The sequence below is a fragment of the Myotis yumanensis genome, unplaced genomic scaffold (genome assembly GCF_028538775.1).
Source record: "Myotis yumanensis isolate MYYU_CA2020_CCGP unplaced genomic scaffold, mMyoYum1.0.hap1 SCAF_6, whole genome shotgun sequence".
Classification (NCBI taxonomy): domain Eukaryota; kingdom Metazoa; phylum Chordata; class Mammalia; order Chiroptera; family Vespertilionidae; genus Myotis; species Myotis yumanensis.
This window is the reverse complement of record NW_027223757.1, coordinates 23,399,379-23,426,202: the sequence shown is the minus strand read 5'-3', so window position 1 is coordinate 23,426,202 and position 26,824 is coordinate 23,399,379. Positions and strand designations below refer to the sequence as shown.

The 26,824-nt window shown below is 40.3% G+C and overlaps 1 protein-coding gene across 1 annotated transcript in view; it reads left to right on the top strand.

Moving 5' to 3' along the window:
* AHI1 (Abelson helper integration site 1) overlaps positions 1-26,824 on the top strand; it is a 168,118-nt gene that overhangs the window by 138,801 nt on the left and 2,493 nt on the right. The window contains 1 exon segment of the mRNA XM_070417742.1: positions 12,886-12,941. Coding sequence (XP_070273843.1) covers positions 12,886-12,941 — 56 coding nt within the window.

The following is a 26,824-nucleotide window of genomic DNA, read 5'->3' as shown; positions in this document are numbered from 1 at the left end:
TTTGTTTGTTTGTTTGTTTATTTTGTTAATCCTCACACAAGGATATTTTTCCATTGATTTTTAGGGAGAGTGGAAGAGAGAGGGAAAGACAGAGAGAAACATCGATGTGAGAGAGACACATCAATTGGTTGCCTCCTGCATATGCCCAACCAGGGCCCAGCCAGGGAGGAGCCTGCAACTGACGTACGTGCCCTTGACCAGAATCAAACCCAGGACCTTTCAGTCCACAGTTCAAAGCTCTGTCTGCTGAGCCAGACCAGCTAGGGTTGTAGATACAGTCTTCATGTGCAGTGGCTTACCAGTATCCCTGATGCTGTATCGTGCTGATCTTTGACATTGGGGTCACCTAACCCCCACCTCTGTGTGTTCCTGGCCAATAGCCTTGAACTATTTCTGACTCAGCCAGAGGAGATATAAGGAACTCTTACTGGCTGCCTGTGAAGTTGGCACTGCCCTTTCCTCTTCCTGGTGCTCCTGTGTTACCATGATAGAGACCTCTCACCTGCTTCCAAGACTCCCAGTTCTCACTGCCTATGCCAGTCCTCTACTTAGAACTCACTGCATCATAGTATTGTGTGCCTTTTCCTCTTGCAGACTGATCTTCATGCTTAAAATACACCTTTATGTCCATATCACTGCAGACTAATTCTTCTTGACCCTTGAGGAGTGCTTCAGGCTAACCAACTGCTGTCCAAACCCTAATTCTAATAGATCTCAAAGTAAAACATTGAAAAACATAAAACAGCTAATGCAAGGGAGTTGCAGAGATAGGAATCCATTTGGACAAGGGCGTAGAAAGGTTATCATGGAGGAGATGGAACTCATATTGGACTTTAACATTTAAGATACATAATTTCTTTTGTTGATTTGGTCTGCTTTGTCTGAATCCATGCATTATAATAGACTCCTACATATATTTTCCTCTTAGGAATTTACCACTTGTATAGTTTGACAATGTTTTATTTCCCTGTGGGGAAAAGTATAAAGAATGACCTACACTTATGTAAAAAGAAGTCCTGAGAACTGGTAATGTTGTTCCAGGTATTCAAAATGCCTCAGGTACGCTCTGAGTGATGACGCAAACAGCCAGCCCTTGAGAAATGTGTAACTGGGCTTCCTCAGCACCTGGCACAGTTGCATGTCTTCAGTTTAGTTTCTTTATCAGAATTTATATGGTTTGATCTTATCAAGATCCTGCCTTATAAACCTACCACAAATTCTATCAGATGTTTAATTTCATATGTAAGTTTTATTTTTATTATCATATATAAGATACGTTTTACAAAAAGAAGAACATGAAAAGTTGTCTCTGAAAAGTGACTAGAAGTGGAGGAGGGTCCTAAGTTCATAGAATTAGAAAACTGGTGACATAGAAGGAACTTAAAGATCATCCCCAGTGATTCTAGTCAACTCCCTTCATTTTATAGATGAGGAAATCGAGATCCAAGAGGGTTGTAAGAGTCACATTCCAAACACCACTCCTAATTAGCAGCTTGGCCCCATGTTCTCAGGCCAGCCCTGTTCCCTCCACCACCGAGTCACCGACAGCTGTCACCTGGACAGCTAGCCACGTTTTGTGTAACATTGGTTTTTTACATCCCTGTGTTATGTTTGTTTCATTGTACCCTTCTTCATGTGGACATCTTTAGAATTTTAGTCTTTATACCTTTTAAGGAATAAAGGAAAGAAGCCTCCTGAATTGTTTTCTTTTTAAATTATTTCTGTTCAAACTACAGAATGAGCAGTAAAATTATACCTTTTAATAGCTTGGCAGCTGCTGGATCTTATTAAGTTCTTCCAAGTGGAACACACCTGTTCTGTTGCTAAATGTGCCAGGTCCCTTCCAACATTTCATCTGGTTCATTGAAATGTTAGTGGGTGATGGAAGCATTCGCTCTCCCACTGCAGGGGGAGGGGACAGGCTTGAGTTAGTGATTCTCCACCATAGGATAGAGAATCCCCAAACGAATCAGTCACTATCTCTACCACAGGGACATGAGAGTAGACTTGTCCTCCAGCTCATTCCAGAACATTTTTATCACACTGTGCTGTAACTTTGGAGCTAATAGGAGGAAGACTATTTGTGCTATCTGGGAGGATAGCTTTAAAATATATATATCATGCTAACAACTTTGTGGGGTTTTTTTGTTGGCTTTTTGAGGAGGACATTTTTTTAGGCTTTTTACTTTTTGCTATCCTATATCATTTGCTATACCTATATCATTCATTTATTTGGGGAGGGAAGTTGTTAAATTCCTTTTTTTTAAATATAATTATTTTAGGTTGCTCTATTAAAGTAATATATGCTCATAGTTTTAAAAATTCAACCAATAAAGAATACTGTAAATAAAAAATAAAACTCTGTCCTAAAATTCATCCACTATAACTTGCATTTCCTGTTTAAAATGTTCTCTGCACATGTAAATATACATGTCTTTATTCATGTCTATGTTTTGATGAAACTAGAATCATACTTAATATTCTGATGATTACCTTTCATAATATATCTTGGATATCTTTTCTTATTAGCACAGACAATTCTGTTTAACAGTTTTAAATACTAAAATGTCCAATTTTCTTTTTTTTTAATTCCTAAAATGCCCAGGTGTTTTTTTTTTAATTTCTGAAAACACTTGGTTTCCTTTTTTTATTGTTATAAAAACAAAACCCAGCCCTGGCAATGTGGCTCAATTGATCAAGTGTGATCCCATGCACGGAGAGGTCACCAGTTCAGTTCCCAGTCAGGGCACATGCCTGCGTTGCCCCAGTTTCTGGTAGGGACATGCAAGAGGCAGCCGATTGATGTTTCTCTCTCCCTCTCCCTTCCTCTCTCTAAAATCAATAAAAACATATTTTTTTAAAACCCAAGTAGAAAATTACCCTCTATCTTCTATAAATGTTTAAACATTGACAAAAACAAGTCATGTTTTTTTAATACCAGACATACAGTAATAATTATGCACAGGCTTATATATGTGAATGTGGAGAAATTTATATGATATTTTTGCTTATGTCTATCTAACAACTCACTAAATGAATAATAGTTATTAGTTTTGCTATTCTAAGGGAATTATAAAAATATCCATTATAACTCATCTCTTCATGTGGCAAGAGTTTTAATTATTTTCAGTTTTTTATTTAGCATGTAGTCAGTGAGAGCAGGCTGGGTCGATTCAAAAGAGAGCTGGTTCCTAAACCAACGTGCATATTCCACTTATTAAGGGCCAGCTGCTTTTTTGTCTAGTACAGAACAAGAGGAAAGAACCCAAAAGGATCAGATAACAATGGTGGTTTTGCTTCCAGCCAAACACACGCACACAAAATTTTACATTGGCAATTCTGTCAACATCTCAGAAAAACAGTAAGCATGTATGTGTTCACAAAATATCTAATTTTCATTTGCCCTCTTCATCTCAAAAGTAGACAGTTTTTTAAAGCCTGGATTAATTGTGTTATATTTCACTATCTTAAAAAATCACTTCGTATAGGAAAAAATGTTTTTTCCATCTACTGTTCCTTGTACCAGGAGTTCATCTAAATTATTTTTAACCAGAGGAGTAATATGATTTTATTATTGTGTTAAATCCAACAACAAATTTATAGTAGACAGTGGTTTTTTTTGGCATGGCAAAATAGTTCTTCCAAATACCTAGAAGTTAGTTAATGTACACTGAATCATTAAAAATGCAATCATAATTAGCATTGCCTCCTTCCTGTATCAATTTATATCTTTTTTAGTTTAGTAATTTTGTTTATCAAAGAAAATACAGTTATATGATATATTAAATAGATAAAATTAATCTATGCTTGGATTTGCTTTTAAATTTCAGGAATAATTGAATGTTGTTGTTTTTTATCCAAAGAGAACAAAATCAAAATCATATAAGTAAAACTAAAGAATTTATTTGTATCCATGAAGAGTCTCAGTATAGGCAACACTGGTATGTATTTCTTTCCCCCCATAATTTGTTTCAATAACATAAATATTTTGAGGAAAAAATATTGATTTCAAAAAATGTCATTTACGTTTGAAAAATATTTGTCCCACAAAGAAAGTGTGCAGGACTCCAGTGATGTGACAGCAAAGCCAGTGTGAGTCACCTCACACCAGAGATCGCAACAGTATAGTCTCTTACTGCTCTACACAGAGGAACTTTTTTAAAAAAATTATTGATTTCAGAGAGAAGGAGAGAGATAGAAACATCAATGAGAGAGAACCATCAACATCAGTCAGCTGCCTCCTACACACCCCCTCCTGGGGACCAAGCCCACAACCCAGGCATGTGCCCTGATGGGGAATCGAACTGTGACTTCCGGGTTCATGAGTTGATGCTCAAATATTGAGCCTCACTGGCCATGTTACTCAAAGAAACTTTAAAAGCCTTCACAGTCTCTCTTTCCCTGAAAGGAACTCATTAGGTCTTGACTTTCTTAAAGGTCTGGGGACCAATTCTGCTACTTATTCTCTTCTTTATACCTTTGCCTTGGCCATTGTATTTGGCATGTGTACTTCTGCCCCTGCTTTGTCTCTTCCCCCAGTTTCCTTGCTACTTTGGGCAATTCCCGTCCAAGTTTTCAGAACCTCATTACCCTCAACAAACTGAATAACCCCCTCCCAGGCTGCTTGTCTTTTCAATTTACCTAACCTGGGGGTAGGAGCTAGATTACTGCCAGTGGTTCTGAAATAAATGGACTGTGAGAGAATACCTCTTCAGTCTCCATCCCAAAACTAGGTATGTATCATTTCCTTGATGTCTTTCTAACTTCAGTTACTTAATATTTTTACAAAATAAAAGGGAGAAATTGTTTTCAATTTTAGCAACCCACTGATTATTCAGCTGATTTGAAGCTCTGAGTCCAGCCTCTAATTTTCTTATACAGACTTTCCATGAAAACTCAGTTTAGAGAATAATATAAATTCTCAATAAAGAGTTCATAATTGTTCCAATAAACCACTGAAAAGTATTTGTAGGACGTTTCTTCTGAGAAGTCAAGTATAGATTTTATTCTTTGAGTAATGATGTACAAAAAGTATAAAATAAGTAATGTTGTGCTACATCAAACCAATGTTCTACTTGGCCCAGTACTACCCTTCTGACAGTAAGGGTTGTTTGATAAAATGATACAGTGTTTGCTTTTCGTGATTGTATTTCCAAAGGTTAACTTAAATATGAGTAATATCCTCTCACAATCTATCACAGATCTAAAATGTGAAAGATGTTATTGGGAGAGCTTCCAACCAATCATTCCTAGTTGTAAATTGTCCTTTTAGATCAGTGGTTCTCAACCTGTGGGTCGCGACCCCGTTGGGGGTCGAACAACCCTTTCACAGGGGTCGCCTAAGACCATCGGAAAACACATATATAATTACATATTGTTTTTGTGATTAATCACTATGCTTTAATTATGTTCAGTTTGTAACAATGAAAATACATCCTGCATATCAGATATTTACATTATGATTCATAACAGTAGCAAAATTACAGTTATGAAGTAGCAACGAAAATAATTTTATGGTTGGGGGTCACCACAACATGAGGAACTGTATTAAAGGGTCGCGGCATTAGGAAGGTTGAGAACCACTGTTTTAGATAGTGGCAGAATTGATGCTTATCAGTCACCCTGTCTTCTGACTCCACAATCAGCATGACCTTTTTTCAGAAGTTCTTGGACACCCTAATCTGCTGCCCTCTTGTTCCGTCAAGCACTGCAGGGTTTCTCAACCTTGGCACTATAGGCATTTGGGGCTAGATAATTCTTTGTTTGGGGGGAATGTGCATTTTAGGATGTTTAGCAGCATCCCTGCCTCTACCCATTAGGTGCCAGAAACACTAACACCCTCCAGTTATAATAATGAAAAGTGTCCCCCAGACATTGCCAAATTTTCAGAATCAATCTCTCTCCCTCTCTCCCTCTCTCTCTCTCTCTCTCTCTCTCTCTCTCTCTCTCTCACACACACACACACACACACGCACACGCACACGCACACACACACACACCATTGAGAACTGTTCTATTTTATTTTTTTTTAAAGTATATAATATTGTGTGTGGATGTATGTTTTTCCTTTAAATAAAATTTTTCCTTATTTTAAGATCCTTTTCATGAAATTTTGCTTTCATGTTTTTCATTACTGGCAAATATGTGAATATTTGTATTGCAGCTATAGACTGCCCTCCTTTAAAACAACAGATTTATGTAGAGATGTATCCAGCCAGCTGTGTGAGGCTCAACCTGAAGAGCTTACATAAAAATATCTCTTAATTAAATTTAGATAGCTCTTGACTACTATTTATTTCCTTTGCTTGATAAATTAAGCTACTCTTCCCATAGTCCATTGAAAATGAACTGTATGCTTAATGTTCTTGTTATTACTTAGCAGTCACAATGACAGTGTCATAATGGCCTCTAGTTTTAATATCATTCTCCTTTAGTTGACATAAAAAGAGAAGAACCTTTTTTACTTAAGTGTCTCTTTTATCCACACATACCATAAAAGATCTCATTCAACATAGTACAACAGGTTTGCTTTTATCACTGTTTTACTGAGCTTTGTTGTACTTGAGTCTTTTCTTTCTTTTTACCCCTATTTCTGCTTCCCCATTACTATGGGTGTGCTTAAGCAGCAGCCTCTTACACATTGGTGTACCTTACACAGAGGAGATATGTGGAATGTTTCTCCAAAGACCGGCATCCCCTTGTGAAACATGCTCTCCAGTCTGCCATGCCAGCTTCAGAGTCGCTGACTAGAAAGCCGCCTCATTCCCAGGATAACTGTGGGAAAGCATTCCTCCGAGATCGGGAAGGCTACATATTACCCCGTCCTTAAACTCACAGGCAGGAATAAGGTTTTTTTTATGGCAACTTTTGTTATACACAAATCCCGTGTATAATTATTTAATCTGTTATAGCTGCTAAGTGTGTACGTTATGAATATTATAAAACAAAATGGTTTGTGCTTAGATATACATGGTGGATATAAACCTGTGAAGAAGGCACCTGAAGTACAAATTTAAAAGCCACATGGTCAAACAATTTTGTTTAAACTAATATAAATAGGTAGGTAGATGGATGGATAGATAGACAAACAGACACACATGTACACATACTGAGATGATGAGGAATAAGGAATCATTTAGATTGGACTGCTGACAGACTGTAAGTATAATGAAGATTGAAGAAGGAAGAGATTAGGTAAAGGAAATTAGGTCAAAAGGAAAAGCATCTCTTATTGCTTCTCCTCTCATGGCTCATGCATATGACTTTTTTCTTCTATTCCTTTCTTTCTTTTTGGATAGAAGTAAAAGGGCTAAAAGTTCCTTGAAGACAGGTGCTGTTTTGTTCAAAATTGAATTACCAGCATCAGGTGCAAAGCAGGTATAAATAAATGTTTACTGAATAAAGGATCGGGTAAACCAATAGGAGCAACTGTACTGAGGTCAGACCTGACCCCTGTCGGGGACATCAGCAGTGATGGACTTGCACACAGGCAGATGTTCAGCAGTGCACAGAGGGTGACAGTGGACTTCGTAAAACTGCCAGTTCTCCTCCAGTGTCTCCAGGTTTCTTCCCTAATCTCCCATCTCTAGGGAATAGTTCTGCCTAAAAGATGAATTGGGGGATCCAAATGATTCTTTAGTGTGCAGGAATTCAAAAGGGGCTGGGGGGAGGGCCTACCAAGTGTGGCTAAGTTGGTTGAACATCATCGCATGCACTGAGAGGTCACCGGTTCAATTCCTGTTCAGTGCACATGCCAAGGTTGTGAGCTCAATTCCTAGTGGGAGGTGTGCAGGAGGCTGCCAAACAACACTTCTCTCTCTCTCACTCTCTTCTTTCTTCTCTCTCTAAAATCAATAAAAACATTCTTTTTTCTTTTTTTTTTTTAAAAAGGGGGGTATTCTGATGTTTCCTGCCTTTTTGGTTATCTGCAATCGGTTTTCACTCTCCCCAATCCAGGTCATTTAGACCACCAGGAAATAAATGTATGGAAGCAATTATTTATCTGTTTGATGCCAGATGTATACATTGTGCTTGGTGTGTGTGACTTTGCACACCTGTCTTATCAGTCCCCAGGCCTGAGGGTAAACCAGTTATCCATTTTTCTCACTTCTACTCTGGAATTTTATCATTGCTGAAGAAAGTCACCTAATTGTATTGGTTGTCTGCGTCTATTTCTGATTCCAGCCTTAATGAAGCCCATGGTCTTGACCATTCATTCATTGTTCTTCCAGATTGACTCCCTATCCCATTCCTTACAGTTCCTGGCTGATCAAAATAATGTCCACCTTTCTCAAGCTCTTAAGCTCTCACTCCTACTTGACTTTGTCTCCATGCTTTCTTGAAGAGAAGATATTCAACCTTAATTGCCTCAGCTTCTCATGCCTGCCTTCTCTGTATTTCTGTAATTCTTTAGTTCTCTCTCAAAAGAGGAGGTAGATAGTCCAACATCAGAGGGGTTTACAGTATAATAGAAGTGTTTTGATAGAGTTCTATATTAAATGCTAGGGGAATAAATAGAAATGGTCCCTGACCTAAGCATAATGAAATCAGCAAAAGCTTTCTACAGAAGTTCATTTCTAAATTGAGCTTTGTAGGAGAAAGTGCATTTGAGGCAAACTGAGTAGATATATTGTAAGGCATTATACACTTGGGCCACCACAAATACTTCATCATGGCTGGAGCTTAGGATGCAAAATTAAAAACAGAGCTGAACCTCAACAAGTAAGTAGATAGAATCAGGAAGGTTCTTGTATGGCACGTTTAAGAGCTGGGATTTATCCTAAAGGTCAGTAGGGAGACAACAAAGGATATAAAGCAGTGGTTCCCTTCATGGGACACATGTCCCACAGGGGTGCAATTTGATTTTTATGGGGAGCAATTCAAGAATGAGTTATAACAATGAATTTTTTGCATTTCTTATGGTTCTAGGGGCCTTATATACAGTATATAAATACATATTGTGGCATATTTATGCATTTCAGTTCTCTATGTTTTGAAACTTTATTTGCTATTTTTTCATATCGCTTCATATTATTATTTTAATTTTGTTTTATTGCTTAAAGTATTACAAAGAGTAGTACGTATGTCTCCTTTTTTACCCCCCTTGACCTTCCCCTGACCTCCCCTACCCCCCAGTGTCTTGTGTCCATTGGTTATGCTTATATGCAATCATACAAGTCCTTCGGTTGATCTCTTACCACCACCCCCCAATTCTCCCTGGCCTTCCTGCTGTAGTTTGACAGTCTGTTCGATGCTGCTCTGCCTCTGTATCTACTTTTGTTCATCAGTTTATAATGATCTTTATTATCCATATATGAGTGAGATCATGTGGTATTTTTCTTTCATTGACTGGCTTATTTCACTTAGCATAATGCTCTCCAGTTTCATCCATGCTGTTGCAAATGGTAAGAATTCCTTCTTTTTTTTACAGCAGCGTAGTATTCCATTGTGTAGATGTACCACAATTTTCTAATCCATTCTAATCCATCTGTTGATGGGCACTTACATTATTTTTTTAAACAATTTCTTAGTGATTACTTCCTCAGTACTTTAACTGTCCTTTCATTCTTTTATTTTTCTCTTTCATGGATGCCATGTTCTTTGGAAGCTTGTTTAGACCAAGTTAATGGCCTTTTAGGCTTCCTCCACATGAATAGAAGTTCACTTTTGAATAATAAGATTTATATGTCCCGGGGGGTGGGGGCGGCATTAGGATTTTAGAGATGCTTAGGTGGGGCATGGCCAAAAAAAGGTTGGGAACCACTGATGTAAAGCATGGAAGAAGACATCAAATTGGTTCTTTCAAAAGCTCATTCTAGAAACTCTGAAAAGACTAGGGAAAAGCAGTACTAGAAGAAGTAAGAGCAGGAAGGGCTATTGCAGTAATCCAAGCCAAACATTGAGAAACTAGGATTTGGTAACTAAATCCACATGCAGGAAAAGGAGAAATATAGGTTTCCATTTTGAACACCTTTATGTATAAGAAAATAAGAATTTCACTTTTGAGACACATGAAGTTTGAATATATGTACAGCAGCCAATTACAAATCTCTTAAAGGCTTCTATGGGACTCAGGAGAGATTTGAAAACTCAGACTTAATCCTGGCTGAAGTGGCTCAGTGGTTGAGCATCAACCTAGGAATCAGGAGGTCACGGTTCGATTCCTGGGCAGGGCATACTAGTATGCCTGGGTTGCGGGCTCGATCCTCAGTGTGGGGTGTGCAGGAGGCAGCCAATCAATGATTCTCTCTCATTATTAATGTTTCTACCTCTCTATCCCTCTCCCTTCCTCTCCAAAAAATCAATCCTATCTAATAAAGATGGAATATGAAAATTGACCATCACTTCGAAACAAAGATGATGACGCCCATAGCCACAAGATGGTGGCGCCCAGTCCCCTCAGCACCACCGGAGTCCCCCAGTCCTTTAAGCCCTCACCGCAGGGGCGAGCAGCAAGCAGTCCCCCGAGGCGAGCAGACACCAGGGCCTGCGGTGGCGTCGAGCAAGCAGGTCCACAGAGAGCAGAGAACCACGGGGATCAGGCCTAAACCATCAGGAGGACATCCCCTGAGGGCTCCCAGATTGGAGAGGGTGCAGGTTGGGCTGAGGGACCCCCCCCCCTCCTGTGCACGAATTTCGTGCACTGGGTCTCAAAAAGATTATATATATCTTTCAAAAAAAAAAAGAGAACTCAGACTTAAAAGCCACTTTTGATGAAAATTTATGGATCCAGCTGTTTTAGAAAAACTACTATGTTTATAAGATTTGGTGAAAACTAACGATTGCCAAATCATTATGAAGAAAACAGGAGATCTGAGTTCATTGTCTAGAGTTGGAAGTCATTAGCATAAATGTGCTGTTGAATCCATGGGAATAATGGATCCCAGTAGAAGTTTTGACCTACTTTTCCTCATCCTCCAAAACAGGCTGCTGAGTATGCTGCCCTGCAGACACAACCCTCAAACCTTTGCTCACCCCATTTTCTTGAACTATGTTGTTTTTGGTGCTTCTCCAATTATCAGAATTTCAATTTATCCCTTAAGATCTAACAAAATGCTCCTTCCTCTGAATCCTTCTCAAAAGCCTCAGTTACAATTCAAGCCTTGTGTTCTTTTCCCCCACACATTTCCTGTTCACCTTTGTCATAACATCTATCTCCCTCTGCCTCCTTAGCTGTGTCCATGCCTGTCCCCTTTTGAGTACAACCTCCTTGAGCCTCCCGGCTTTGTTTCCCTGGTGTCCAGCACAGTGCCTCACTGGTAGAGTAGTGTTCCACAAGTATGTGTTATTTAATGGGTAACATTAGTATCCAAAACTGCAACTCATGAATCACAATGAAGGTCTTCACCTTTTAGTATATGTGTGGAAACTGCATCTTAATGCAGAGGAATATTTTGTCCTTAAGTGAAAGCATTGTAATTGGAGGATTTAACATCAACTACAACTCACATTATAATAAATTTTTAAGATCAAAGAATCAAATCTATATGACTATTTAAAATCATAAAACTGTGCTCCTGGAAACAGAACTTGAGCAATAGAGGAGACCTGAGGAAGTTGTCTAGTCCAGTTGTGAACTCTCTGTAGATCTCGATTCTGCAGCTCTAGGGTGGGCTGGGGGGCATGGTGTCCGGGCCACCAAACCTGGCTTTACCTAGAGTACCTCTACCTTTAAGTCTTTATATACGAGGCTTCCAAACAAACTTGTACTGAAAAATTATTTTGTTGTTAAATCATTTTGAAAGGCAGGATCATAACCTTTAGGCAACTTCTATACCCTTGGTGACTCTGGGCCTCCACTTGCTCATTTGTAAAATAGAGAATGGTGCTGTGATACTTCATGCCTCCATTCTGAGCCCCTGCTGTCCATTTTCAAGTAAAAAACAGACCCCCAAGAGAAGCGACTTACTTCAGTCACATAGAGGATTAATGACAGAACCAAGGCTAGAATTTAACCACCAACCCTGATTGTTGTTGTTTTTCTCTCTCTTTTTAAAAAAACTCCTACAAAGTGGATATAAACAAATTATGGATTTGAATTATATGGAAAAGGTAGAGATATCAGGATTATATAAACAGCTTGTAAAAATGGGGCTATAGTATTTTTATATCAAATTTGCTTTGTTTAAAGCTGGTGTGCTAGTTATAGCAAGCATTAAGTGAACACTTACTTAATTTTCCACTCATTCTTCAAGTGTATAAGAAATATTTGGATGAGTTCTTTGCATGTCCCATTTCTCTTTTACAAAGCTATTTATGAGTTATTTTCTTCTTGGCTAATCTCCATATAATCAGTAAGAGCACTTAAAATCATTCCACTAATCATTCCTTTCATGTTTAAGCCTCATTGCATCTAAATTTAAAAGCATCAGTAAGAAGTTGAGAGGTTTGGGGAAGCAGGAGTCTCTAGGTTCTCATCCCTTTAATTCATCTTTTTGCTTTGCTCGTCTTCCTCTCTTCATCCCTTCCTCTCCAAATCAAGGGTATCCATGAAGAGGAATGCAAGTCACAAAACAACTGTCTGAGAGGTTGTGTGGACAGGGGGGAAAGAACTCTGATTCAATATTTTACATATAGTTGAGTAGACTGTGAAAATATAGAATATACTGAAGAGATTACGAAGTCAAGATACAAAGAACTTAAGTAGCAAACCATATAGTATTACTAGATCAATTTAGGCTGATGCTGTAGGACTCTGTTTGCCACACACCTGTAAGCTGGCTTTCCTTACAGAGCACTTAAGAGAACTGTTGGTTTAGTTGTGTTCAGAGCCTGGCATGCTCTTTCCTCCTTCAGCAAGTTGGTGGGTTTTCAGCATGTGAATATTACCTGATCATCTTCTCTAATTTTTTACTTACTGTTTGTTTTCTTCTTCTTTTACAATAGTCAGTCAACAAGGACAAGTCTCAGGATTTCAGATGTGGCTCAGAATCTATGACACAGTAAGCAACTTCTCTTCCTAAATAATTTACAGTAATAGATAGTTGTCATTTTTTATTAGGACAATTTCTCATTTTCCTTTTCAAAACATCACACTCTTAGTTAAATTTCAGATCATTAATTTTTAAAAAAGTTTATTTAGCTGTTGCCCTGGCCAGTTTGGCTCAGTGGATGGAGCATTGGCCTGTGGACTGAAGGGTCCTGGGTTCAAAGGCACGTACCTGGTTGCAGTCTCAGTCACCACCCCTGTTGGAGGCAACCAGTCGATGTGTCTCTCTCACATTGATGTCTCTCTTCCACTCTCTCTAAGAATCAATGAAAAAAAATCCTTGGGTAAGGATTAACAAAAAAAAATAATTAAAAATAATATAAAATAAAAGAGTTTAGCTGCTTTGAGGAGAATATTTTAATGATTGGACGTTGAGGAAGTGTATGAAAAGTTGTAAGAAATTAAATTAAGTTAAAATATCAGACTAAAGTTTTATTTCTGTGGACCCATTTTGTCATTTATCTTAGTTTGAGTGACTTTTGAAATGACATTAACTGAAAACAAGTAGATTATGTGGTGAAAAAAAAAATTATGACATGTCTATTTTTAGGCATTAAAGAAAAAGATAGTACCCGGAACACTAGCATTGTACATTTTCTACAAATGTCTAATGTATTTGAGCAATCTATTTTGAGGTATTTATTTTAAAAGATCTCTAGGAAGTTTTGTATTTTTATTTGTCACTTGCTGAATCACTTAATACATAAATAGAAAATTCCTCTTTTAACTTCAAAAAATTACATCAAAACATTCCCCAAATATTTCTCAATTTTTGTTATGGCAGATTATTTTGTACCTAATTTTAAGCCAAACTTTATACTCACATTACTAGCAAACTATTACATGCCTCAAACATGCCTAGAACAAATTAGCTATCTGTTGTGCCCTCCCATCACCCCCATAACACATAAGTGCATGCTTACACACGTGCACACAGATAATCCCTGCTGCGTTTCCTTCAAGGAAATACTTTTTTAAGTTAACCCTATTATACGCTTTGACATTTTGAAAAATAATGTCTTCCGGTTCAAAAATTCTGATTCAGATTACAGTCTAATTTACAGGAATTATCACATGAAAGCATGCATTCTTTTATAAGATAATATTTCAGTCTACAGACAAGAGATAAGCACGAGTTTTAAATGGCACTTAAAAGAGTCACCAAATCATGACTTAGAAGATGCCTTAGAAATTCTTTCTGTATCCCTTGTTTTATAATCAAGAAAAATAATAGGAAAGGTCTTGTGCAAATTGCACAGGACACATTTATGTCAGCCTAGGACCAAGACCTATGTCTCCTGATTCCCAGGGGTGTGTGTGTGTGTGTGTGTGTGTGTGTGTGTGTGTGTGTGTGTGTTTAACTATATTCAGTGTTTTCAGGCTCCTTGGTAACACACCATTTGGCTGTAAGTTTAAAATCTTTATTTTTGACAGAGAAAATGTATTCACTATATATAGCCCTGTATCGCTTCAGAGCACAGTCACGCACATTATCACATTTGAGTCTCCCCACTGCCCTGGGAGAGATGCAGACCAGTATTCTGAACCCTCTTTTCCATGAGGAGAAACAAGATCTGAGAGGCTGTGATGCAGTAACAGATCATAGGCCCTCTCTTTCCTCATCTGTGCTTTTCATTCTTTCCAGGCTTTCCCTCTTATCTGTCAAAAGGTCCAAACACATCCCAGGTCTTTCTGTTTTTTGTTTTATCTGCCAGGTATGTTTTCAGTTCCAGTCTCTGAATAATTGAAATCTACACTAATAAAAGATAAACATGCAAATTGACCATACCTTCGCTATGCCTTAAGCCACGCCCGCCAGCCCATCAGAGTGACTATATGCAAATTAACCCAACCAAGATGGTGGCCGGCAGCCACGGAGCTGGAGCGAGCAGAAGGCTTGGTTGCCCCAATGATGGAGGAAGTCAAGCTTCCTGCCGCGGCCAGCTCTGAGCTCCACTCAAAGCAACAAAGTTTCAATTATAGAAGTTAAATAAACCCCAGTTACCTGCTTTCAGCCGGCCGTGACCACGGAGCTGGAGCGAGCAGGAGGCTTCCTTCCCACCCGCCCTGGCTGGCTCTGAGTTCCTCTCAAGGCTACAAAGTTTCAATTGTAGAAGGTAAATAAATCCCAGAATAAAAAAAGAAAAAAAAAAGGAAAGGCTGGAAGCTTCCATCTCCAGGGGGCTTGGCCAACCTGAAAACGGCCTTCAGCCCCTCACCCAGACTGGCTAGGCACCCCGGTGGGGACCCCTCACCCTAAAGGGGTGTGGCCAGCCTGAAAACAGCCATCAGCCCCTCACCCAGGCTGGTCAAACCTCCATGGGGTGAGGGTCTCCACTGGGGAGGCTTGACCAGCCTGCAAACAGCCATCAGCCCCTCACCCAGGCTGGCCAGGCACCCCAGTGGGAAACCCCACCCTGAAGGGGGTGTGACCAGCCTGCAAACACCCATCAGCCCCTCACCCAGGATGGCCAGGCACCCCAGCAGGACCCCCACCCTGATCTGGGACACCCTTAAGGGCAAAACAGCAGGCCCCCACCCATGTATCAGGCCTCTATCCTATATAATAAAAGGGTAATATGCAAACTGACCCTAACAGCAGAATGACTGGGAATGACTGGTCACTATGACACACACTGACCACCAGGAGACAGACGCTCAATGCAGGAGCTGCCCCCTGGTGGTCAGTGAGCTCCCATAGGGGGAGCTCTGCTCAGCCACAAGCCAGGCTGACGGCTGACGGCTGCCAGTACAGTGGTGGTGTGGGAGCCTCTCCCGCCCCCTCAGCAGTGCTAAGGATGTCCAACTGTAGCTTAGGCCTGCTCCCCACTGGCAAGTGGACATCCCCCAAGGGCTGCCGGGCTGTCAGAGGGATGTCTGACTGCCAGCTTGGGCCCGATCTCCCAGGGAGCAGGCCTAAGCCAGCAGGTGGACATCCTCCGAGGGGTCCCAGACTGCAAGAGGGCATAGGCCGGGCTGAGGGACCCTCCCCCGAGTGCACAAATTTTTGTGCACCGGGCCTCTAGTTTTATATAATAGTTGATAATACAGTCACTGACCCTGAGGAGATTATACTCCACAAGAGATTACACATATGAAAAAATAGACTGGCCCTGGCCAGGGTGGCTCAGTTGGTTGAGCGTCATCCCTTCACCAAATGGGTTGCAGGTTCATTTCCCAGTCAGGGCACATTGGTTTTGGGCTCGATCCCCAAAAATGGGTGTGCAGTCTCTCTCCCTCTTCTTCTCCCTCTCCCTCCCTCCCTTCTTCTGTTCCTCCCTCCCTCCCTCCCTCTCTCTTCTTCTCTCCCCCTTCCTCTCTTTCTAAAACTCAATAAAAAATATTTTAAGAATCAACTGGAGCCGAAACCGGTTTGGCTCAGTGGATAGAGCGTCGGCCTGCGGACTGAGGGGTCCCGGGTTCGATTCCAGTCAAGGGCATGTACCTGGGTTGTGGGCACATCCCCGGTGGGAGATGTGCAGGAGGCAGCTGATCGATGTTTCTCTCTCATCGATGTTTCTAACTATCTCTCTCCCTTCCTCTCTGTAAAAAATCAATAAAATATATTTAAAAAAAAAAAAGAATCAACTGGAACAATAAGGACAAACTCTATTTCAACAACCAAAAAAAATGACCACATTTATTTTTTTTTAAATATATATTTTATTGATTTTTACAGAGAGGAAGGGAGAGGGATAGAGAGTTAGAAACACCGATGAGAAAGAAACATCTATCAGCTGCCTCCTGCACACTCCCCACTGGGGATGTGCCCGCAACCAAGGTATATGCCCTTGACCAGAATCGAACCCAGGACCCTTGAGTCTGCAGGCTGATGCTCTATCCACTGAGCCAAACTGATTAGGGCAGACCACATATAATACATCATGGAAACAATGCTCTCAGTGTCCTTGAACTAACAGGTTTTTAAAACTTTTTACCTAATATGTGAATGAAAGACTGTAGTCACTCTGACTACATTGGATACCTGTTTCCAGGTGATACAGAGATCCTTGCCATACTCTCCAGATTCAAGTTCAAAAAGCCTCACAAACATCCCAGCTTCTCAAGGCTGTCAGAGCAGCTTGGCTTCTCCTTTCGAACATAGTGTTTGAGGAGCTTCTGAAACTAAGTTTTCATGAGAAGTTCAGATATGTCTAAATGCTCCAGTTCATCTAAAGCCTTTGGGCTTTCCCTGTACTCGTAGTTTCTTAGAATCAGGATGAATTAAGATACATTTCTCATGACTTCAAAACCATAGGCTAGTGAATACTATTTATAGCCCAGTATGTACCCAAAAGGTCATCTCTATTTCTTTAACTTAACTGAGTCCATTGTACCCAAGTACAAGGAGAGTAGACATTCTTCTTCCTGACCTTATGGAAAATAAGTAGGAAAGCATTCGGTCTCTTTTTATTACCATTAATTATGATATTATTATAGAGCTTTTTTCATAAATGCCCTTTCAGGTAGTTTCCTTCATTTTCTAGTTTTCCAAGAGTTTGTATCAGGAATGGGTGTTGGATTTTTGTCAAATGCTTTTTCTGCATGTTAAGATACCCATATGCATTTTTTAATGTTTTAATGTGGTAAATAACATAGATATTTAAATAGTAAACCAACTTTCATTCTTAGCATAAATTGGCTTGATTTATAAAATTTTATTTAAGATTGTTTGCATTTTGTTCATGAGGAACACAGGTCTATAGTTTTTTTTTTCCTTGTTATGTTTTAGGCTGGTTTTGGTATCAGGGTAAACTAACCACATGGAATGAGTTGGGAATGATTCCCATCCCTTCAGTTTTTTGGAAGAGTTTATATAGATTTGGTGTTCTTTCTTTTGTAAATTCTGTTTCTTTATTGATATTCTCTTTTTGGTGAAACAGTTTTCTCATATTTTCCCCATAGTTCTTTATACATGGCAATATATTGGTGTATTCATTTATTTTATTTCTATATATGCTATAAGCCACTCACTGCACTGTTATTTTTCTTTTTGCTTAAACTGCCATCTTTTGAAGAGATAAAAAATATTAAAGTCTTACATATTCGTCCATTTTGTTACAATTCCAATGTTTTTCATTCTATTATGTAAATTCACATTTCCATCTATTGTTTTTCTTCTGCCTAAAGAATTCCCTTTAACATATCTTGTAGTGTTGGCTAGCTAAAAATGAATAACTTTACTTTTTGCATGCCTAAGAAGGTCTATTTCACCTTTCTTTTTGAAAGCTGTTTTCATCTTATATACAGTTCTGTGTTGAAAGATTTGCTATTTGTTTGTTTGTTTGTTTGTCTGTCTGTTACTGGAAAGATACCAGCAAGAAATAGACTGTTATGCTTATCTGTGTTCCTCTGCATAGCATGTTTTCCCCCACTTTGGCTATGTTTAAGATTTCTCTTTATCACTAGTTTTGGGCACTTTAATTATGATGTGCTTAGTTGTGATTTTCTTTGTATTTCTTGTGCGAGGGGTTAGTTGAGCTTGGTTCTGTAGGTTTATAGTTTTCATCAAATTTGATACATTTAGGGCCACTTTTTCTTCTGCCTTTTTCCTTTTTCTGTGTCCAATTGTTTCCCTCCTCTTCTTTGAAGGTTCCAATTACATCTATGTTAAGCCATATGAAAGATGTCCCATGTTACCAGTGTGGCTCAGTTGGTTGAGCGTCATTCCATGTGCCAAGAGCACATGCCTGGGTTGCGGTTCGGTATCCAGTGAGGGCATGCAGGAAGCAGCCAATTGATGTTTCTCTCTTCCTCTCTCTCTAAAAAAAATCAATAAAAGCATATCTTAAAAAAAGATGTCCCACAGCTCACTAATGCTTTGTTTGTTTTTTAAATTTTTTTTGTCTGTGTTTCATCTTGGATGGTTTCAATTGCTATGTCTTCCAAGTTGTTTAATCTTTTCCTTGCAATATCTACTCTGCCTTTAATCTTATCCAGAATATTTTTCATCTCAGACATTTTAATTTTCATTTCTAAAAATTCAGTTTGGGTCTTCTATTATATCTTCTATGTCTCTACTTTACCTTTAGAGCAGGTGGAATACAATTACAATTGCGATAATGTCTTTGTCTGATAATTCTCACATCTGTGTCATTTCTGGGTTAGTTGCCTGTGGTATTTTATTATTATTATTATGGGTTATATCTTCTTATTTTTTGCCCCCCACTGCTGGTAAATTTGTACTGGATGCCACACACTGAAATTTTTGTCATTGGCTGCTAGATATTTTTGTATTCCCAGAAATATTCTTGAGCTCTGTCTGGAATGTGGTTAAGCTGCTTGAAAACTGTGTAATCCTTTCAGGTCTTGCTTTTAGGGTGGGACTGGAACCATGTTTAGTCTAGGGCAGGGGTGGGTAACCACCCAAACATGGCACGCCAGTAATTTTTGCTGGCACGCGAAACCCTCTCTTATAATCTTCCATTTACAATTTTTTTCTTAATATCTACTTTTTTATTTTTCAGATAAATTCAGTGTAGGTGCATCTTAGATAAATAAATAATTTTACATAGCATGTATACATTAAAAAATAAATGTATTTTTCATCATCATATACTGTATTTTTGTCATTCGAATGAATTTTATTATTTCTTCAAGGTTCTTCACATACGTACACCTTAAGAGATATAAAGTAGGCGTAACATGTTCTCAAAAAATTAGGGTTGGCACGCAGAAGAATTTTGAGTCAGAGATTTTGCTGGTTTTGGCACGCACTCACAAAAAGGTTGCCCACCCCTGGTCTAGGGCTACCTATTCCTCAATACTGACATGATCCCTCCCCCAGTGCCCTCTGAGTGGTGAGGCTCTCCAAGCCAGCTGGCGGGCACAGGCCCTGCTCCTGAATTTTCTAAGTACATGCGCTCATCAGTGCTTTGTAGGTCTTCAGGTTTGCTTACCATGAGCCTGTGTCCTCTGGCATTCTTGAATTCTGCCCACTTTAGTTTCCCCAGACTGTCAGCTCTTACTCATGTTGTCACCAGGCTCCATGCAGGTTTCATCTCCCTGTGCCATGACCTGGAAACATGTGATAAACTGGGCAATTATAGGGCTCATCTCCTTTATTTTCCCTATCTTGGGGAACGCTATTCTTTGTTGTCTCTGATTTAGTGTCTTGAAAATTGTTGGTTCGTATATTTTGTCCAGTTTTTTTGGTTGTTTTCAGCAAATCTGGTTCCTGTTACTTTGTTAGCTGTAATCAAAGGTCTGGATGTTTTATTATGTCTTTTCAAGTTTTCTTTCCTGGTATCTTTGGTTGAGTCCGCTGTGCGTGTGTGTAATTTCATTAGTTGTCCAAATACAAAAAGAGTCTACATACTAGTAAGTGTAGACTTCTGACTTCTCTTGAAAATAATCCACACTGTGCATTCTTCCATGGCATCTGCCAGCTGGAGCTGAGACAGTGGGCTGCTCCCGTGGCTGGTCGCCCACCTCCAGCTGTCACAGTGCTGTTGTATTGGCTGTAGCTTCCCTCATTCACCTTACACTGTGGCCTGCACAGACATTTGAGTTTACAGCGTAGGTTTCCCGTAGATAGGCTGAAAGGGTGGACTTCAGACTGATTAAGATTGCAAATCAGTCTTTTTTCCAGAGCTGTTAGAACACTAACCTGGTGTCATACTCCTTTTCAACCTTTCTCACTCATCATTCTACTCTTTTCTTAAATATACTTTATTCATTCTTTCATCTGTATAATTTCTGACCTTTTCCTTCTCGGTCATCTGACTTCATTTTACTTACCTATACATCTCCACATTAGTGTTCTCAAGCTGCCATAGCAATACCACAACCTGGGTGACTTCCACGTAAGAAATTTATTTTTTCACGTTTCTGGAAGCTGTAACTTCAAGTTTGCATCAGGGTAGCAGGTGGCCACCTTCTCGTTGTGCCCTCACATGACCTTTCCTTGGTGCAGGTGTGAAGATAAAGATTTCAGACATCTCTTCCTCTTCTTATAAGGACACCAGTCCTATAGATTAGAGCCTCACCCTTATTTCCTCATTTAAACTTAATTACCTCCTTAAAGGCCCTGTCATGGTTAAAGAAGAGCCCAACCAGTTAAAGTTTTATGTCTGCATTATTTTGAGCAACTCCCTGTCTCTCGCCTCCTCTGTCCCCCCCCCCCCCCCCCCGCCGCCCCCGCCCCCAATCACTCGTATAGTCCCTCAAATGTTTTTCTCTCAGGTCCTCCCACTGATTTCCCTTCCCATTTCCATTGCCACTGTCTTAGATAAGAGCTAGCAGCATTCTTACTGGCTCCCTGTTGCTGATCTTTCCCTCCTGTAGTTCTTAAGTGGGCAAAGAACAGAGCCGTGGCTATGCAGGTGAGGAAGAATGAGCAAACCGGCTGAAAAGTCACCCTAGTAGAGGTAAGACGAAAACTAGGAGAAAGTTGTGTTATGGAGTCGATAGGAAAAGATGTTGGAAAGGTATGGTCAACAGTGACAAATGCCAAAGAGAGAAGAGGTTAAATCAAAACTGAAAAGTGCCCTTCAGGATTGGTAACCGAGAAGCAGCAATTGTGACTTTCAAGAAGATGGTTTGATGGAGAGTCCCGGAAGCATGAATCAGATTGTCTCCAGCCCAAAGGGAAAGACCTTCAGAATAGATTGCTTCTCTAAGAAGCTGAATTCAAAGGAAAGGAAATGCGGGGCAGTAACTAGTGGAAAGCACAGGAGGTCGAGAAGGTCTTTATAGAGAGGGGAATGACAAGAATATTTACAAACGGGAAAGACTTCCTTGAGGGGAGACATTGAAGGTATAGATAAGAGGGAAGTCCCAGGGGACCTAAGGAAACACAGGATTAGAATGTGAAACAAGAGGGGGGGCACTTTTCCCGCTAAGAGAGTCAAGTGGGACAAAATGTGTTTGCAGGGCGATGTTTTCGGAAGAGGGTGGAGCATGAGGAAGGCCTTTCAAAGGCCTGTTTTCCCTATTAGGTACAAGTGGTGTTCGCCTGCTGAAAGTGATGGTAAGGCTCCAGCATGTCTACTTTTATTGTCACTTTCTGAGAAATAGGTTCAAAAATTTTTATCAGTATTTTCAGATTTTAATTATACAAAACTAAAATCTAATTGTACAGAAGGCATGTAGATGCATCATGGGTTAAGGAATTATTTTTTTCATCTTGATACTAGGATCAGAAAACATTTAAACTTAATTACGGATTTTTAGATTTAAATAATAGAAACTTTAAAATGATGTGCAGTCATATCTCAGAGATATTGGGGGCTCAGTTCCAGACCTCCGCAATAAAGCAAATGTTGCAATAAAGCAAGTAACATGGATTTCCCGTGCGTATAAAAGTATGTTTAGCTCTGGCCAGTGTGGCTCAGTTGGTTGGGCATCTTCCCATGCTGGCTCAATTCCTGGTAAGGGCACATGCCCAGGTTTCAGGCTCAATCCCTAGTGAGGGCAGGGGGGGCGGGTTGTAGGGGACTACGAATAGATGTTTCTCTCGTTGATGTTTCTCCCTCTCTTTTCCTCTCTTATTTTAAAAAATACTTTCAAATAATTCTTATTTGCTAAAAATGCTTGTTAATTTAACTTGCCCTACACTTTCTGAGCCTGTTGGGGACATGGTGCCCATGGACTTGCTCACTGGAGGATGGTCACAAACCCTCAGTTTGTTAGTGAAGCACAATGAAATGAGGTGTGCCCATGTGTCAAAAAGAAAAAACAAAGAATAGCCTAAGATGGGGAAGAATTTCATAAAACATATGACAGATAAAATTAATGTAATATGCTTAACATATAAAAAACTATAAAAAAAATCAACAAGGAAAAGATCACCAATAGAAAAACTGGCAAAGGGTGTGCACAGGACATTCTTAAAAGAAATCTTAAAGATGTCCTAACCGGTTTGGCTCAGTGGATAGAGCGTCAGCCTGTGGACTCAAGGGTCCCAGGTTCTATTCTGGTCAAGGGCATGTACCTTGGTTGCGGGCACATCCCCTGACCGATGTTTCTCTCTCATGGATGTTTCTAACTCTCTATCCCTCTCCCTTCCTCTCTGTAAAAAATCAATAAAATATATATATATTTTTAAAAGAATTCTTAAAGAAATATATATAAACTAGAGGCCCAGTGCACAAAAATGTGTGCACTCGGGGGGGAGGGGGGTCCCTCAGCCCGGCCTGTGCCCTCTCGGCAGTCTGGGACCCCTCGGGAGATAACGACCTGCTGGCTTAGGCCCGCTCCCGGGTGGCAGAGGGCAGGCCCAATCCCTAGGTGCAGCCCCTGGTCAGGCTCAGAGCAGGGCCGATTGGGGAGTTGGGGCGAGGCCCCCTGTCATGCACAGAGCAGGGCGGATCGGGAGGTTGCGATGCCACCCTCAGTCATGCTCAGGGTAGGGCCGATTGGGGGGTTGGGGCACCGCCCCCTGTCACACTCAAGGCAGGGTCGATGGGGAGGTTGCGGCGCCACCCCCTGTCACGCACAGAGCAGGGCCAATCAGGGGGTTGGGGCACTGCCCCCTGTCACTCACAGAGCAGGGCCCATCAGGGGGTTGGGGCGCCGCACCCTGTCACACACAGAGCCGCAGGGCAATCAGGGGGTTGGGGAGCTCCCCCCATCAGGCACAGAGCAGGGCTGATCAGGGGGTTGGGGCGCCTTCCCCTGTCACGAACAGAGCAGGGCGGATAGGGAGGTTGTGGCCCCGCCCCCTATCACACACAGAGCCACAGGGCGATCAGGGGGTTTGGGCGCTGCCCCCTGTCACACTGATCCCGGTGCCGGGAGGCCTCGCGGCTCCGTTGATCCCGGTGCTGGGTGGCATATTACCCTTTTACTGTATAGGATAGAGGCCTGGTGCACGGGTGGGGGCTGGCTGGTTTGCCCTGAAGGGTGTCCTGGATCAGGGTGGGGGTCCCCACTGGGGTGCCTGGCCAGCCTGGATGAGGGGATGATGGCTGTTTGCAGCTGGTCACACCCCCTTCAGGGTGGGGGTCCCCACTGGGGTGCCTGGCCAGTCTGGGTGAGGGGTTGAGTGCTGTTTTCAGGCTGGTGGGTGACTGGAGCTCCCAACTGCTCCTTTTTTTCTTTTTTTCTTTTTTATTCTGGGCCAGCTTTAGGTCTGAGGCTTGGCTCCATCTCTTAGGCCTCCGCTGCTGAAAGCAGGTATCTGGTTTGTTTGGGTTCTATAATCGAAACACTGTTTCAACTCCAGCTCTGAGATCCTGGCTGGCTGAAAGCAGGTTTCTGGGGTTTTGTTTAGCTTCTATATTTGTAACAATGTTTCAAACTGCAAGCTCAGTGGCCGGCAGCAGCAGGCGGGGAACGTTGGAGTCCTCGGTCACTGAAGCAAGCAAGCCTCATGTTCGCTTCAAGCTGCCTGGCTGCCGGCTGCCATCTTGGCTGCCAGTTAATTTGCATATTGCCCTGATTAGCCAATGGGAAGGGTAGCGGTGTGACACCAATTTGCATGTTTCTCTTTTATTAGTGTAGATGGTAGTGAGCATAGGAAAAATATTCACCTTCCAGTGACCAGTTTAATAGAAATTAAAACAATAAATGATATGACATTTCCCTTCACAAAATGGCAACAAGTTTTAAACTTAAAATACCAAAGTTGATACACTGATAGTAAAAGGCTGATCTATTCTTTGTGGAGTGTGTTTTGTTTTGTTTTGTTTTGTTTTAATTTTCAAATTGCTAGTGTCCTTGGACCTGACAATTCTACTTCCAAGAATCTATTGTTGGAAAATATTCAAGCATACATGCAGAGATTCACTTAAAAGGGTACTTCTTCAAGCAATGTTTTAAAATTGAAGGCCACATAGCCAATTAATGGCTAAACATCAATACCTCTTGGCCCCTAGCTAACATTTATTATTACTCCTATAACTAATAAAGTTATTTTCACTCTTTCCACTAGGCTTCTCAACTAGGCACAAAAACAGATACTCAATAAATATTTTATGACAAAGTAAATAAATAAAAACAGAAGGAAAATTTCAATTTCTATAAATAAAGGGTTGATTAATTTATGAAACATTTATATAATAGAATAATACCATGTAACAATTATTCATTATATTATAGAAGTATTTTAAAGATATGGAAAGATGTTTATGATGGATTTTTTCCAGTAAAATAAAGATGATTATAAAATAGTACATAAAGAATATAGTATACATCAAAAATGATGTAATTCTGAGTGGTGGAATTGTGGTGATATTTTTTTTCTTTCCTTTTAGTGTATTTTCTCATTTTTCTAGCCAACCTATTTGATATGTACTACTTGATTATTTGTTTTAAAATAAAAGTAATTTCAGAAAATTTCCACAGCCTATTCTTTCTACATGTAAAGAAATCATGGCCTGAGTCACAGCTCAAAAGCGCCTAAATTAGGCCTAATCTTCTGGATCTACATCCAGGGTTGTGTTTTTTTGTATTTTTTTGTACGTGCAATAAACATTAATATTTCAAGAAAAAAATGATTTTAAGTATAATAATGTTACATGCAATAAACATTAATATTTCAAGAAAAACAATTTTAAATATAATAATATTACATGCAATACAGGGTTATTTTTGTAACAATACTTTGTCTGTTTACTGATGAGTGCTTGCAGGCAGGGACTAGAACACACTCCCACTTTTTCTCCCCAGTACTTAGCCTGGTGAAGGCCAATAGTAGACCTTCGGGGAATATTATTGGATAGAATTTCTTGCGGGGTAGAACCCAGTCTTTTTATGAATCTTCTTTTTTCCCATGTACCATACACACAAACATTAACCTTGTTTCATATTCATTTTCAAATCTTGCTGTGCAATTTTTCTTTTTCTTTTCATATGATTTGCCTTTAAAAGAGGCCCAGACTTTGTTACTCTCTTCCTCCATTAGCTTACTGGGATTCTTTGGGAGGAGACTGGATTTGGATTTATTCTGTGTCTTTTAGTTAAGTGACATTCCTTCCCTCTTGCAGCAAATCTGCCTCTTAGCTCTCCAGTCGCTATGCTGTCACCATTCAACTTGATAACGTGTGCCACTCTTGCTTTTTCCCTCATTGTCAGAGGTGTGCACTTGACTGTGTCTTCTCGTTTTCCTTTCATTCTATTCGTTTTCTCTCTTTCATGGGCAGTCTTTGTCATTCTCTATCCAGTCTTCCTGTCTTCTTGTCTGATTCATTTCCCTTAAAGATGTTATCTTTACAGCCTACTTCAGCTTTGCCTAGTTAAATTTCTCTTCGGCTTCCCTCCCTTGAGGGTCCTCCTGGCTTCTCTCTTTACTAACCTCTCACAATGCAGTCTCCACCTGGTTAATTTAACTTGCCCTACACTTTCTGCACCTGCAAGATTCACTGTTCCCCACCCTTTCCCTTTTCGATTCTGTCCTGTCACTGTCATGAACTTCCTCTTCCTCTGCTGTGACTTGTTGGTGCTGAGATCTTCTCACTGTCCTCACTATCCCTGCACATGTTTGTAGGATCTCTGGGTGATTTGTGCCCAGCATCCATTTGAGCCTTTACTACTTTCTTTCCCATTTTTATCAGACTCCAATTTTCCCCTATGTTATGTACTTGACCTGTATCCCCACAGGGACAAAAATGATGCACGCCATACCTGTACCATTTTATCCTCTACTTCAGTTGCTTTTGTGAGCTTCACTTAAAACATGTTTGGGCTTCTCTGTCTGATACCAGCTTATCTGTGGTAGCTCTGTTTAACAAATTTAAAATAGGAAATATGGACTAACAGGATTCTTTTCCCTCGTGTGTAAATGTTTTTCATATGAAAACATAGCGCAATCATTTACTTAAGACTGGAACTGTCTGTCCCTAAAGGCACAGATGTTCCCTAACCCTCCTTGCCACCAGGAAGGCCCTGAGGAAG